Source organism: Apodemus sylvaticus, chromosome 4, assembly GCF_947179515.1.
Source record: "Apodemus sylvaticus chromosome 4, mApoSyl1.1, whole genome shotgun sequence".
NCBI classification, from domain to species: Eukaryota; Metazoa; Chordata; class Mammalia; order Rodentia; family Muridae; genus Apodemus; species Apodemus sylvaticus.
In genome coordinates this window covers 14,953,178-14,968,369 of record NC_067475.1, presented here as the reverse complement: position 1 = coordinate 14,968,369, position 15,192 = coordinate 14,953,178, and the positions used below count along the sequence as shown (strand labels likewise).

Sequence of the window (15,192 nt, the reverse complement as noted above, 5' to 3'; positions counted from 1 at the left end):
CCATATGCACACCGTCTGGTATTTAAATAACAAAAGTTGTATCTGGTATCTTTTGTGCACTTACAGTTCTGGGTGTTATGAGCTTTACATGAGTTTTGTGGTCAGAGGGAGCTTAAGAAGTTGGTGATAGTATAAAGAAATATTCACTTTAAAGATGAGTGAGGACTGAGGCTCAGTCTGCTCACTATCCCAGGCAAGAGAGACGTAACTCAAAGCACTTGTCCATCTTCAGAATGGAGTTGGATCGTAAGTTGAGGTTTCTGCAATTTTTTCTTTTAATTTCTGATCTTTGTGTTAGCGGCACCTGTTCAACTCAGCCTGTGGAATCAATACTATTTGTTTTGATGCTGTCTCTGAGTAATTTTTGAGTTCTGCTATAGAGTTGGTGTCTCTGTGAAAGGTGGAGTGTTGGGTCCTTTTGTTTTTTTTCCCCTCCTGAATGCAACCACGCAACAAGCAGATGTTTGGAGGTTCATGGTTGCATCTGTTCCTATAAAGTTTCCCCTTCTGTCATTCCATTAACTGTTCAGTTGGCCCCAGTAGCTGGCTTGCTCCAAGCTGGTGTGTCAGGGCAGGGCTATTGTAGGAGACTTTGTGTGCTTCCCTGGAAAGCTGTACCAGAATTCAGTTCTCAGTGGAAAGCCAGTGTCACGCAGCTCTCTCATTGGGCAGCCTGCTGGGCTCGGGTCTTCCATTCTGTTAGACATCTCCCTGAAGTTAGCATGCCCAACTTGATACTGCACAGCCCTGAACCTCTCACAACCGTCTACTTCATGTTTAAATGTTTTAAACTCCCGTTCAGACATTTGACTCTGAAAGTAATCTCATACCATCCGCATGTATGATGCAGACCTCTCCCAACACCTGGCAATAGAACAGCGACAAAATATACTTACATCTGGATTACAGTGACAGAATATACTTAAATCTGCATTGCACATAATCCAGATGTAATATAATGTCTGTATACCTGGTTTCACAGTTAGGAAACCACAATATTTTAGCCTCTAAAATCAATTTCCCTTTAGAATAATTCCCTTTATCACGAGTGTCCAAAAACTTCTTAATTCTACACATGCACTCAAAGTTTCCAAAGGGAAAAAAAAATAATGTCTGATTATATGATCTTGACTGGTTGCTTTTCAAAATGAGGAGAAAATAAACTTTCAATTTGGAAAGACAGAAGCCTTGGGAGATGGAAGGAGGTATTCAGAGACAGTTACAGGGGTGGTGCCCACCAAGTTTCTGTCTTTAACTCTGAAGAGTTTGAACAAAGGTCCTCAGTTGAGATGCTGTGTAGTTACAGAAACTTTTCCAAGTGGAATCCATATTGCTGCTGAATTCCCAGTTACTGACATGTTAACTTCCAGAGCTCAGCCCTCATGCCTTCTCTGGTTACACTCAGTGAATTTTCTTTTCTTTTTTATTCTTTTTTTAAATTCGATATATTCTTTATTTACATTTCAAATGATTTCCCATTTCCTGGATCCCTCCTCACGAAAGTCCCCTAAGCCCTCTTCCCTCCCCCTGTTCCCCAATCAACCCCCTCCTGCTTCCCTATCCTGGTAATCCCCTACACTGCTGCATTGAGCCTTTCCAGGGCCACTCCTTCCTTCTTCTTGGGCATCATTTGATATGTGAATTGTTTCTTGGGTATTCTGAGCTTCTGGCCTAATATCCACTTATCAGTGAGTGCATACCATGTGTGTTCTTTTGTGATTGGGTTACCTCACTTGGGATGATATTTTCCAGTTCCACCCATTTGTCTAAGAATTCCATGAATTCATTGTTTTTAATAGCTGAGTAGTACTCCGTAGTGTAAATATACCACATTTTCTGTATCCATTCCTCCATTGAGGGACATCTGGGTTCTTTCCAGCTTCTGGCTATTATAGATAGGGCTGCTATGAACATAGTAAAGCATGTGTCCTTATTACATGCTGGGGAATACTCTGAGTATATGCCCAGGAGTGGTATAATGTGGTCAACAGGAGCTAATGTGTGTGTGGGGGGAGGGCAAGTGTGGGTGGGTGTGTGCACGTGTATCTGTGTCTGTATGTCTGTGTGTCTGTGTGTGTGAATTCAGAGTTTCCCAAATCATAGGAAATGTTGTTTTGCTCCTGTTTCTGTGATATGACAATTCCCCTTCCTGTTAAAGAAATCACTAAATGTATTTACTATATAAAGACCACTTTGTCTGTGGGAATACTTGTTCTTGTCCTGAGTCACTCTGTGTGTGCAAATGTAGGATGAGTCCCAGGCCAAGGCTGGAGTGGTGTGGTTCTTTTTCTTTATACCCTCTTTAGTGTTTTTGAATGCATGAATATCAATATTGTCAAAGTATTTCCATGTTTTTATTAGTTTAGAAGCACCTTCTGTAGTAATGACTCTTCAGTGACCATCTGCCCTGTGCACTGGGCATTTGCCAGGGATGCCCAGTGTGGTGTGACTGCTTGTTTTCCTCTTAGTCCTGTTCATGCCGTCTTAATAGATGCTTACTATTTTAAAGGTTTCACAGACCTTAGAAAATATTAAAACTGCTTTTGTTGAGCTGCTGGAAGGGTGTGAATTAAGTTATAAGCTTCCGAGGGCACACACCTCTAATCCCAGCACTCAGAGGCACAGGAACAAGGTCATGAGTCCAAAGCCAACCTGGGTAACTTGGTAACAAGCTGTCTCGAAGTAAAATAATTTAAAAATTAAAAACAAAGAAGCCTCAGTCATAACATTTTCTAATTCAGTTCAGAGTGTCTCCACGATGGATAAGCCCAGACCCAGAGAGTCCCTGAGCTTCCCTTTCCAATATTTTTCTGTCTCATGATAGTTACTGTATTTGTTAATGACCTCTAAGGGAACTAAGTTTTAAAAAAACACGAATATAAATTTTAACAACAGGACAGCTAAGAAACCATGGGTAAATGGCATTTTAAAAAATATTTTCAAAGAAACCTATGACTGTCCTCCCTGCAGACTGAAATACTGAGTCATCGTCACTGTTCATTAGTATGCCTAGTGTTTGCCTAGTGTTTGTGATTTTGACCATCTGTGGTCCTCAGCCTGTGGGTCAAAACCCTTTGGAGCCAAACAATTGTTTCAAGAGAGGTGGCATATCAGATATCCTGCATATCAGGTATTAACATTCTGATTCATAACACTAGCTAAATTACAGTTAGGAAATAGCAACAAAAATAATTTTATGATTGGGGGTCACCATGACATAAGGAACTGTTATTCGGGATCCAGGCATCACGAAGGTTGAGAACCACTGTGCTAGAAAGGAAACAAAAGAGATTTTGTCTTGTTTTTGAGACAGTGTATCATTCTATAGAGCAGGCTCGCCTTGAAGTCTCGGCAATGTTCTTCCTCATCCCCAGATAGCCTCCAAAGTGCTAGGATTAAAGGCATGAGACACCACACCCAACTCATTTTAAATAGGTGCTTTCTAGCAAATACTTTCTCCTGTTAGAAATGATTGACTTGAAGTTTAGTAGATGGAGATAAGAATGGATCAATTTGCATTCTTCTGCATGCTGACCTCCAATTGATCCAGCACCATTTGTTGAAAAGGCTATCTTCTTTTTTCCACTGGATGTTTTTGGCTCCTTTGTTGAAGATCAAGTGACCATAGGTGTGTGGATTCATTTCTGGATCTTCAATTCTATTCCATTGGTCCACTTGTCTGTCACTGTGCCAATACCATGCAGTTTTTAACACTATTGCTCTGTAGTATTGCTTGAAGTCAGGGATACTGATTTCCCCCAGAGTTTCTTTTGTTGTTGAGAATAGTTTTAGCTATCCTGGGTTTTTTGTTATTCCAGATGAATTTGAGAATTGCTTTTTCTAACTCTGTGAAGAACTGAGTTAGGATTTTGATGGGGGTTGCATTGAATCTGTAGATTGCTTTTGGCAAGATGGCCATTTTAACTGTATTAATCCTGCCAATCCATGAGCATGGCAGATTTTTCCATTTTCTGAGGTCTTCTTCGATTTCCTTCCTTCTTCAGAGACCTGAAGTTCTTATCATATAGATCTTTCACTTGTTTGGTTAGAGTCACACCAAGATACTTTATATTGTTTGTGGCTATTTTGAAGGTTGTCATTTCCCTAACTTCTTTCTCAGCCTGCTTATCATTTGAGTATAGGAAGGCAACTGATTTGCTTGAGTTCATTTTATAACCAGCCACTTTGCTGAAGTTGTTTATCAGCTGTAGGAGTTCTCTGGTGGAGGTTTTCGGGTCACTTAAGTAGACTATGAGTGGATCAAGGACCTCCATGTAAAACCAGACACACTGAAACTAATAGAAAAGAACTGGGGAAGACCCTTGAGGACATGGGCACGGGGGAAAAGTTCCTGAACAGATCACCAATAGCTTATGCTCTAAGATCAAGAATTGACAAATGGGACCTCATAAAATTACAAAGTTTCTGTAAGGCAAAGGACACTGTTAAAAGGACAAAATGGCAACCATCAAATTGGGAAAGGATATTCACCAACCCTACATCTGATAGAGGGCTAGTATCCAATATATACAAAGAACTCAAGAAGTTAGACCCCAGGGAACCAAATAACCCTATTAAAAAATGGGATACAGATCTAAACAAAGAATTTTCACCTGAAGAAATTCGGATGGCCAAGAAGCACCTTAAGAAGTGCTCAACATCATTAGTCATTAGGGAAATGCAGATCAAAACAACCCTGAAATTTCACCTTACACCAGTCAGAATGGCTAAGGTCAAAAACTCAGCAGACAGCAGGTGTTGGCGAGAATGTGGAGAAAGAGGAACACTCCTCCACTGCTGGTGGGGCTGTAAGATGGTACAACCACTTTGGAAATCAGTCTGGAGGTTCCTCAGAAAACTGGACATGACACTTCCGGAGGACCCTGCTATACCTCTCCTGGCATATACCCAAAGGATTCCCCGGCATTCAATAAAGACACATGCTCCATTATGTTCATAGCAGCCTTATTTATAATAGCCAGAAGCTGGAAAGAACCCAGATGCCCCTCAAAGGAGGAATGGATACAGAAAATGTGGTATATTTACACAATGGAATACTACTCAACAATTAGAAACAATGAATTCACAAAATTTTTAGGCAAATGGTTTGATCTGGAAAATATCATCCTAAGTGAGGTAACCCAATCACAAAAGAATACACATGGAATGCAATCTCTGATAAGTGGATATTAATTAGCCCAGAAGCCCTGAATACCCAAGGCACAAATTGCATAACAAATGACTCCCATGAAGAAGTATGGAGAGGGTCCTGATCCTGGAAAGGATTGATCTAGCATTGAAGGGGAATATAAGGCCAGAGAAAAAGGAGGGAGGTGATTGGAGAATGGATGGAGAGAAGAAGGTTTATGGGACATATGGGGAGCAGGGATCCGGGAAAGGGGAAATCATTTGGAATGTAAACAAAGAATATAGAAAATAAAAATATTTAAAAAAAAGAAAAGAAATGATTGACTTATCCTGCGCTCTACTGTATATCTATACTACATATCTCCTGTATCCATAAAAAAGTGTGTGTGTGTGTGTGTGTGTGTGTGTGTGTGTGTGTGTGTGTGTGTGTGTGTGAGAGAGAGAGAGAGAGAGAGAGGGGGGGTGGAAATTTAGTGCTGAGATGTTGTGCAGAGCTGGTTTTTCACACTGGGAAGGGAAGTGGTCAGTATTAACATGAACTGTCTGATTTTCAACAGGTTGACATGATGAAAGAGGCTTTGGAAAAACTTCAGCTCAACATAGTGGAGATGAAAGATGAAAACGCAACCTTGGATGGTGGGGACGTCCTATTCACGGGTATGTGTGCACCAGTCCTCTACTGCCCGGTGGTGGGGATGTCTTCTTGTTCTTCTAGTCCTATACCCAACCCATGCTTGCTTGTGTCATTAAAATGCTTCTTTGGTCATCAAATAAATGCCAAGGGCAGAGACCTAAAAGTTCAAAAAGTCACAGTGAGGAAGAAAGAGTTTGGAAATAAGCACTGTGGTATCTAGATATGTCTCACGCTTCCTTGCAATGCAGCTCCTCTTCACCAGAACATTCACATGCATAATGTTATTTTTTACAGGGAAAGTATTAATGTGTAACATGGTTTTCTACAATTGAGTTTGTGTGGGGCATAGCACTTCCATTGCATAACCATATTCCCGGTGTCTTAGTTTGGGTTCCCAGTGCTGTAAAGAAATACCATGACCAAAGCAACTCTTATAAAGGACATTTAATTGGGGCTGGCTTACAGGTTCAGAAGTTCAGTCCATTATCAAGGCAGGAAACATGGCAGCCTCCAGGAAGGCATGTGGCAGGAGCTGAGAGGTCTACATCTTGACCAGGCCTCTAGGAGAAGACTGACTGCAGGCAGCTAGGAGGAGGGTCTCAAAGCCTGCTCCTACACTTCCTCCAACAAGGCCGCACCTCATAATGCCACTCCCATAATGCCACTCCCAGGGCCAAGCAAGGTCAATCCACCACACCAGGTTTGTACTAAAAGTTTCTTAATTCAAAATTAGCGTCATTTACAAATAATTTCTTACCAGACGGCGTGTGTGTGTGTGTGTGTGTGTGTGTGTGTGTGTGTGTGTTTGTGTGTGTGTGTGTATCCAAAGTATGGAGATCTGTGTTACTTAGAAAATGCCTTGATTTAAAAACATTTAGGTTTAATAGATATTCCTGGTGAAGGAGAACAGAGATGAGGAAGAGGCAGCTTCTCTTTTTTAATTGGATATTTTCTTTATTTACATTTCAAATGTTATCCCCTTTCCTGGTCTCCCCTCCTATCCCATCCCCCCTCCCCTGCTCACCAGCCCACCCACTCCTGCTTCCCTGTCCCAGCATTTCCCTACACTGGGGCATCGAGCCTTCTCAGGACCAAGGGCCTCTCCTTCCTTTGATGTCCAACAAGGCCATCCTCTGCTACATATGCAGCTGGAGCCATGGGTCCCTCCATGTGTACTCTCTGGTTGGTGGTTTAGTCCCTGGGAGCTCTGGGGGTACTGGTTGGTTCATATTATTGTTCCTCCTATTGAACCCCTTCAGCTCCTTAGGTCCTTTCTCCAGCTCCTCCATTGGGGACCTTGTGCTCAGTCCAATGGTTGGCTGGGAGCACCCACTCTGTATTTGTCAGGCACTGGCAGAACCTCTCAGGAGACAGCTGTATCAGGTTCCTGTCAGCAAGCGCTTGTTGGCATCCACAGTAGTATCTGGGCTTGGTGACTGTATATGGGATGGATCCCCAGGTGGGGCAGGCTCTGGATGGCCTTTCCTGAAGAGGCGGCTTTAATCTGTGACACTTTAATGCCTTCTTTCTTGGTGTCCCATGGCTGTGGCTGGAGCCATTGCATTACCCATCTCTAAGGGTCAGTATTCAAACCATGGCTTTTCTGGACAGCATGCAGGGATGCCTGGGCTGTCTGACACAGGGTAGGGCCCTGCCTCTGGATTTGGGTTACACGTACCTCAGAACACTGACCATGCCTCCATAGCTCTGGTTGTGCCTGAGCCAACTCAGCCATTGTCTGACTCTCCTCAGGAGGAGCCCTCAGAGCAGTCTTCATGCCCCCTGTGGATAGTACTTGCGCTCTTTTTGACAGACCAGAGCAGCAGCCTATTTTCTCTTAGAAAATGGGATTCTGTGAGAACTAGATATGTAAGTCATGCTTCCTTACAATGCAGTGCTTTTTTCCCTGGACATATGTCTACAGTAATATGACGTATGGTGGACAAGTTCAAGTGTCCTTCAAAACACTGCTCAAACAAGGCAGTCTGTTTATAGCAAGTTGATATTAGATCTGAAGAGCTCGCATGCACTAATCCTGACAGTCTCTCAGTGTGGACTGCACTGTGTGAATCAGTCATCTCTTCCCTTGACCAAAGTTCTTCCTACGAACGGCATGCCAAGCCTGTTGTCTGCCCCACCGCGCATGGAGACTAAGCCCTGATACCGTCTGAATCTTGCTTTACTCATTCAATAAGTTCATATCTTAAGATGTATCCTATTCAAAGCTGAGATGAGGGCGTGGGGGAATGATTGGTGAGTGAAGCATTAGCCTCTCAAGGCTGAGGATCTGAGCTTTACTCCCAAAGCCCACACAAAGCCAGAAACAGAACCACGCCTATAGTCCCAGTGTGTCTTCAGTGAGAGATGAAGACACGATTCCCAGAAGCGTGGGGGCCGGCCCGCCTGGCTTGCACAGTGATGACCAAGAGACCCTGACTTATTCAAGATAGATAGATAGTTCAAGGACTTAGCACCCAAGGTTGTCCCCCAATTTCTACACTTGAGCCCCCATTGTCTCCCGCATCCCTCCCTCCATCTCTCCTTTGAGAAAACATAACATTTGCCATTTTTCACAGTTTTAAGCATAAAATTCATGAACCATAAGTTACATTTCCAATATATGCAAGTATGTCCCTTGGATTTTAGCTCGGGCAATGCTGGGTAAGTAATAGAATCTGAAGCACTCCCAGCATGCTTTCTGCTTCCTTCTTCCCATGAGTCAAAATATCATTAATAATTCATCAGGAAATGGACAGAAGGAGAGCTACTTTCCAATTCCACTGCTGGGAAATCTGTCTGTCACACCAACGGATACTGGCAAAAACTTGTTTCCATTTCATTTCCCTCGAATAGATAACATCCTTTAATAGACTCACCCCTTTATTTATTTTGTGATATACAAAGTTATATAACTGAGTTATAAATGTGTACATGCTGTTTAAAGACCAGTTTAAAAAAAAAAAAAAGCATGCCCACCCCGGCTTATAAAACAGAATCCTGCCAGGACCACAGAAACCCCATGTGGTCCCCAGTCCCTCACACTCCAGCCTCTGGAAACTGGTCTCTTTACTGTCCTGCTAATCACTGCCTGGTGTCTTTGAAGTTTGACTCAGTATTTGTATTTAATATTGCTCTTCTTGTAAGTTCCTATTGCTGTAGTATCCACTATGTCAATTCTTGTGTGGTTTTTCTACTTTCGACCTAATGTAACTGGCAGGTTTTTACATTGAGCAGTATTCTGTGAAAGAGAATATACCACCAAATATTTATCCATTTTGCTGATGGTATATAGTGCAGTTCTTCTTGGATTTTGTCTGTTACTACCTTTAATGCTGCTATGCCTGCTCCTGTGTGGGTCTTCTGGGTTCATATGCAGGAGATGTTCTCTAAGGCCCACACTTGAATTCTGGGTTCTAGGGTAGACCCTCTCCTGCTCGAGTGCGATGGTGATCTGATATTTCCTTCATTTCAGCTTTCTGATACTTGATCAGTCTTGCATATCAGGGATAAAACCAAGCCTTCATTATTCATTTCTATATACCCTGTTGAATTTAGTTTGCTGGTATGTTTAAAACTTTTGTTTCCATGGCCTGTACTTTTTCTTTCTTTTCTTCATCTGGTTTTAGTAAAACTGTTAAATTACCCTCAGAATAATGTATTGGGAGACGCCTGGTATCTTTCTATTCTCTGAAATCGGTACAGTTTGTACTGTGCATCCCTTCGGCTTGATAAGACAAGTACATAACAGCTCCTGGCATATTCTCAGTGGGGAGATTTTAGCCTGATTTGGTTACTTTAATGCTCATATGCTTGCTTAGGCTTACCTGGGCGTGTTTTGGTGAGTCCCACCTCCTGATCTTATCTCTTTTACCTCCATTTTCAAAATGGTGGCTATAAATCATTCTTTGTGTCTCTTCAAACTTCATAGCATCTGTAGCTAGGATTGCTTTCATTTGTGATGCTTATGTGACCCTGCCTCGCTCAGTTCCCTCCCCCTCCAGAGGTTCGTCAATTTTATTAATCTTTTCAAAGGATTGAAATACTGGCTTTTGTGAACCATCTCTCTTAAGTGTTACCTTTATCTTTCTTTGTTTCCTTCTTTTAAATTTCCTTATTTATACTCTATCCCTCCCCCCCTCTCCCCCCCCCCCCCGCATAATGAATTGGCATCAATTTTGAACTGTACACTTATCTAAAGTATAGATTTCCTTCCAGATACTTTAATTCTTTCTGTCTCTTTCTTCTTTTTCCTTTTTTTTTTTTTTTGATTGTTCATTTGTTTGTTTGTTTGTGACAAAGTCTCTTGTAGCTCAGGCTAGCCGCAAATTCAGTATGTAATTGAGGATGAGCTCCCAATCCTCCTGCCTCCACCTCCCAGCACTAGAGTTATAAGCTTGCTCTTCCATACCCAGGGAGAATCTCTGATTGACATGAGTATTTCTTAGACCCCTTAAGTCTAAATGTTTTCTAAACTTCTGTCATGATTTAATCATTGACTCGTTAATATATAAGAGTGGATTTATTTTTATTTATTTTTAGCTTATGCTCTAAGATCAAGAATTGACAAATGGGACCTCATAAAATTACAAAGTTTCTGTAAGGCAAAGGACACTGTCAAAAGGACAAAACGTCAACCAACAGATTGGGAAAATATTTTCACCGACCCTACATCTTATAGAGGGCTAATATCCAATATGTACAAAGAACTCAAGAAGTTAGACCCCAGGGAGCCAAATAACCCTATTAAAAAATGGGGTATAGATCTAAACCAAGAATTTTGACCTGAAGAAATTCGGATGGCTGAGAAGCACCTTAAGAAATGCTCAACATCATTAGTCATCAGGGAAATGCAAATCAAAACAACCCTGAGATTTCACCTCATACCAGTCAGAATGGATAAGGTTAAAAACTCAGGAGATAGCAGGTGTTGGTGAGGATGTGGAGAAAGAGGAACACTCCTCCACTGCTGGTGGGGTTGTAAGGTGGTACAACCACTTTGGAAATCAGTCTGGCGGTCCCTCAGAAAACTGGGCATGACACTTCCGGAGGACATTGCTATACCTCTCCTGGGCATATACCCAAAGGATTCCCCGGCATGCAATAAAGACACATGCTCCATTATGTTCATAGCAGCCTTATCTATAATAGCCAGAAGCTGGAAAGAACCCAGATGTCCCTCAATGGAGGAATGGATACAGAAAATGTGGTATATTTACACAATAGAATACTACTCAGCAATTAAAAACAATGAATTCACGAAATTTTTAAGCAAATGGTTGGATCTGGAAAATATCATCCTAAGTGAGGTAACCCAATCACAAAAGAATACACATGGAATGCAATCTCTGATAAGTGGATATTAATTAGCCAGAAGCTCTGAATACCCAAATCACAATTAGCATAACAAATGACTCCCATGAAGAAGTAAGGAGAGGGACCTAATCCTGGAAAGGATTGATCTAGCATTGGAGGGGAATATAAGGACAGAGAAAAAGGAGAGAGGTGATTGGAGAATGGGTGGAGAGAAGAACGTTTATGGGACATATGGGGAGGGGAGAACTGGGAAAGGGGAAATCATTTGGAATGTAAACAAAGAATATAGAAAATAAAAATATATAATTTAAAAAAAAAAGGCTTGAAGACCCAGAAATGAACCCTCACACCTATTTAAAAAAAAAAAAAGAGTGGGTTTATTTTTAATGTGGTTATTCTTAAGTTTGGAGTCTACTAGCTCCTACTGTAGTTATAGAAGGGGAAGCATTCACCCTGTGTTTCCTTTATGAATTGTATTTCAAGGAGATCTCTAAGTGGAAATGCAGATCCTAATAAAGTAGTGGGTCTGTGCCCAAGCATCAGCGGAGACAAAACCCCTGTATGGAAGTTTAGTGGGGAAGCACAGTGGGGAACTGGGCCAGCGTGCTGAACACTCGTCATTCTAGTCCCGCCACACTGGAATACTGGTCACGTTGGTCACACGCTTGTGCAAAGCAATGGACACATGGACCCCACTGGAAAAGGAGAAAGGTTAATTAACCATCTCCAGGAAACTATCAATTCTCTGAAAATACAAGGAGTACAGGAACATGATGAATGCTAAATGATATTAGGAAGTCGTCAGCAAATCTGGAACATAGGATTATTGATTTGATGAAAAGCCTGTTGTCTCTCACAAGTAATTAAGATAGGAAAGGAAGGGAGATTTATTTATTAGGTTGGGTTTTTTTTTTGTTTTTTTACATTTTGTTATTTTCTTTCATTTTTCATACAATATATTTTGTCCTCCCAAGATTATTTAATTATTAACTATTTCGTGTGTGTGGATGCTTGTCTGCATGTATGCCTGCGTGCCACATGCTATTTCATATGTGTGGATGTTTGTATGCATGCAATGGAAGAGGGCCCTTGATTCCCTGGAGCCATATTGTTGAAATTTCATGAGTCATGTCTAGATTTTCCTATCAGGTCTAGAAATCACTCCCAACTGACACCCCATTCCTCTGCTCCTCAAATTTTCCTGCTCCATCTTCAAGGTGTTCCCTAAGTATAGGGGTTGTGTTGAATATTCACAGCTGTGTTAAGGCTACAGTAAAGAGGCAGTGAGTTCTCTCACACATCTGGGCAGCCACCATCACCAGACATTGTACATCTTCCCAAGCTGAAACTCCATCACTGTTCACCAACCCATCCAGGCCTTCTCCCGGCTCCTAGCAACTGCCGTGCTGATTTCCATCTCTGAATCTGAATGGCTTCTTTAAAGGCAGTCTTTTGAACCCGCATTTGGAATGGAAACAGAAGTCTCTTTGGAACTTTCCCAATGGAGAGAGAACCATGTGATACTTGAAGACCATTTTTTGTGAATAAGGAAACAATATACAGTCCCCCGACTCACTGTGTTTCATCACATCTATTATAGGCAGAGAATTTTTTGTGGGCCTTTCCAAAAGGACAAATCAACGAGGTGCTGAAATTTTGGCTGATACATTTAAGGTAAGTGAAGTATTGTTTATGCCTGGCTCAGAGTAATTGCTTGATAAATATTCATAGTCCCGTTGAATCAGTATGTCGTGAGTAATTATATTTATATTTCACCAGCTTTACAGAATTATTCTTAGTATTTGTACATTTACTAGACGTTTTGAAGACTATTAAACTCAAGTTTCTCCATAATTATGATCCATTCAGCCCTCCCAGGAACAAGAAAGTTTAGTGTGCATAAACTTCCAAGTGCATAATCCTACAAACACAAGCACATGTTTCTGACAAAGTCACTTTTAAAAAGTCAAGTCTGCAGACCCAGATGTGTCTAACACAAATATGATTTTCAGAGTAGAATCTGAGGAATCCTCTCTTACTGGGTACTTACTGGGTGCTTACTGTGTACCAGAAACTGGGCCAAATATTGTCTATGCCTTCCTTAAAGATTCCTTTACTGGTTATGAAAATAACAGTCCATAAGACTGCTTAATAACAGATGCACACACACACATACACACACACACACACACATCCAGGAAGCTCTGTTCCCCATAAGAATGTGAAGCCCTGACTGATCCAGTATCCACAAGAAATGCAAACAATCCTCCTAGAGTAGCCTGCTCCACAGGCCAACCAGCCGGCAGAGCTGGTAACACAGTCAACTCTGGAAGGAAACTGCTTTCTTCTTACAGAGCCAGCTTGGTTCAACTGGCAACACCAGTACCTGTGAGTCAGGTTCCCCAGTTCCCCTGCTTTCCCCACCGCACCGTGCAGCTGGCAACCTTCAAAAGAGCAAGCGTGGTTAAGGCAACTTTCAGTCAGTCTTGAGAATCACTCTGTACTAACACTTGTGTTTCCTTCTGTCTGCCTGCTAGGACTACGCAGTCTCCACAGTCCCTGTGGCCGATTCTTTGCATTTAAAGAGTTTCTGCAGCATGGCCGGGCCCAACCTGATCGCAATAGGGTCCAGTGAATCTGCACAGAAGGCCCTCAAGGTAAACGCAAAACTGTGTTCCTAGGTGCAGCAGGCTGTGCCTGGCCACAGGCGGGACACCAGGCAGGGTGGCAAGTCTCGAATGGACGGACACATGAGACGCCTGTCATGTGCTCTGTGTGCTCTGATACTCATTAGGAGCCAAGAACTCCCAAGTATGGAAAGAGCTCTTCTGTGGCAAAGCATCCTTTAAACACTCATCATTTCTACACTCTGGGAATAAAAGATCTTGCCTTGAGCCAGGGATCTCTGCAGGACTTTCTCTCTCTTATATAGGGGAGTTGGTACACTAAGGGCTTGTGACAATAGTCTCATTCTTTTGTTGTGTGTATACTACGCCACAATGGACTTTTAGAAAGTTGTGATTCAGAAGAACCTATAAAACTTGCCGTCTTTGCTTTTATTTAGAATGATAAATTTTAACACAGGAAATGCCCTCACTTTCTAGGGGAAGCTTGGGGAAGCCCAGGAATACCATGCTTTTCCCGGGTCGTGGAGCTAGACGTAGAGTGGAAATCATGGCAGATAGGGTTTTCTACTGTTGCTGTTTGTCCCCATTGGTAGTATATCTCTAGTCAGAAGCTTCCACCATGGGAGACGACCTGCAGGCCGTGGAAGAGGAGAGACCAGGCTAGAGTCTGTTCCTGTCTGGCCCTTCGTTGAGTTTGAACATATTCCTGGTGAGGGGTAGGGTGGCATTGTCTGCTTTTGGCATATAAACTAAATGGAGTGCTTGCTGAGGTCACAATGCTGGCACTAATGGTCTGGTACAGAAGCCTTTTTCTCTGATGGGGCCCTCCATGTCAACATTTATGACTTAAATACAAACCAAAAATCCAGAGACTCCTCTTAATCAGAGAGCGAGGAAGGGGTGAGCTGTGTGCCCCAGGTGCAGCTTAAGTATGCAGCGGATTCCCCCACTGTGGAATCTGCAGCTCCTTCAGCCTTTCTTTTCCTTTAACTGTATCTTTGACAGCATTTGAATCGAGGGCTTTTAACAGTTGTTGCTGAATTATCTCCTGAGTTTGGTTTGTATTAGAGTGTCTTTCTCTGGTTTCCTTTAGAGTATACCTTTTGTTTCGCTTCATCTGGAAAACTGTGTCAGCTTTCCATGTGCAGGAAAGATAATGTCTTGAAAGAAAGCATTTGATGAATGGAGCTATGCAGGGACCAGGAAGATGGTATTTCTCCTTGGGGAGTAACTGTGGTATCTGTCCATTACAGCCGAGTTGGTCTGCACGTGTTTGGAACTGATTATAAGGGAATGGGAACTTAAGCTGGCTTATTCCATGCCTTTGTGCAAATGAGCACAAAGAACCGCTTCTAGACAAAGTAGAAAAAAGTAGCCTTTTATGCCATACTGAATAGACTAGGTCCCTAATTCCAAGAGCATGATGATCACTGCCTTACAGGGTGCTGACTCCATCTTGAGAAACTGACA

General features: G+C 42.2%; 1 protein-coding gene across 2 annotated transcripts in view; it reads left to right on the top strand.

Moving 5' to 3' along the window:
• Positions 1-15,192, top strand: part of Ddah1 (dimethylarginine dimethylaminohydrolase 1) — a 226,892-nt gene that overhangs the window by 182,152 nt on the left and 29,548 nt on the right. For both annotated transcript variants that reach the window (XM_052179015.1, XM_052179014.1), the window contains exons 2-4: positions 5,706-5,805; positions 12,696-12,769; positions 13,633-13,752. In XM_052179015.1, the coding sequence (XP_052034975.1) occupies positions 5,712-5,805; positions 12,696-12,769; positions 13,633-13,752 (288 nt within the window). In that variant the 5' untranslated portion in view covers positions 5,706-5,711. The remainder of the gene's footprint in view (positions 1-5,705; positions 5,806-12,695; positions 12,770-13,632; positions 13,753-15,192) is intronic.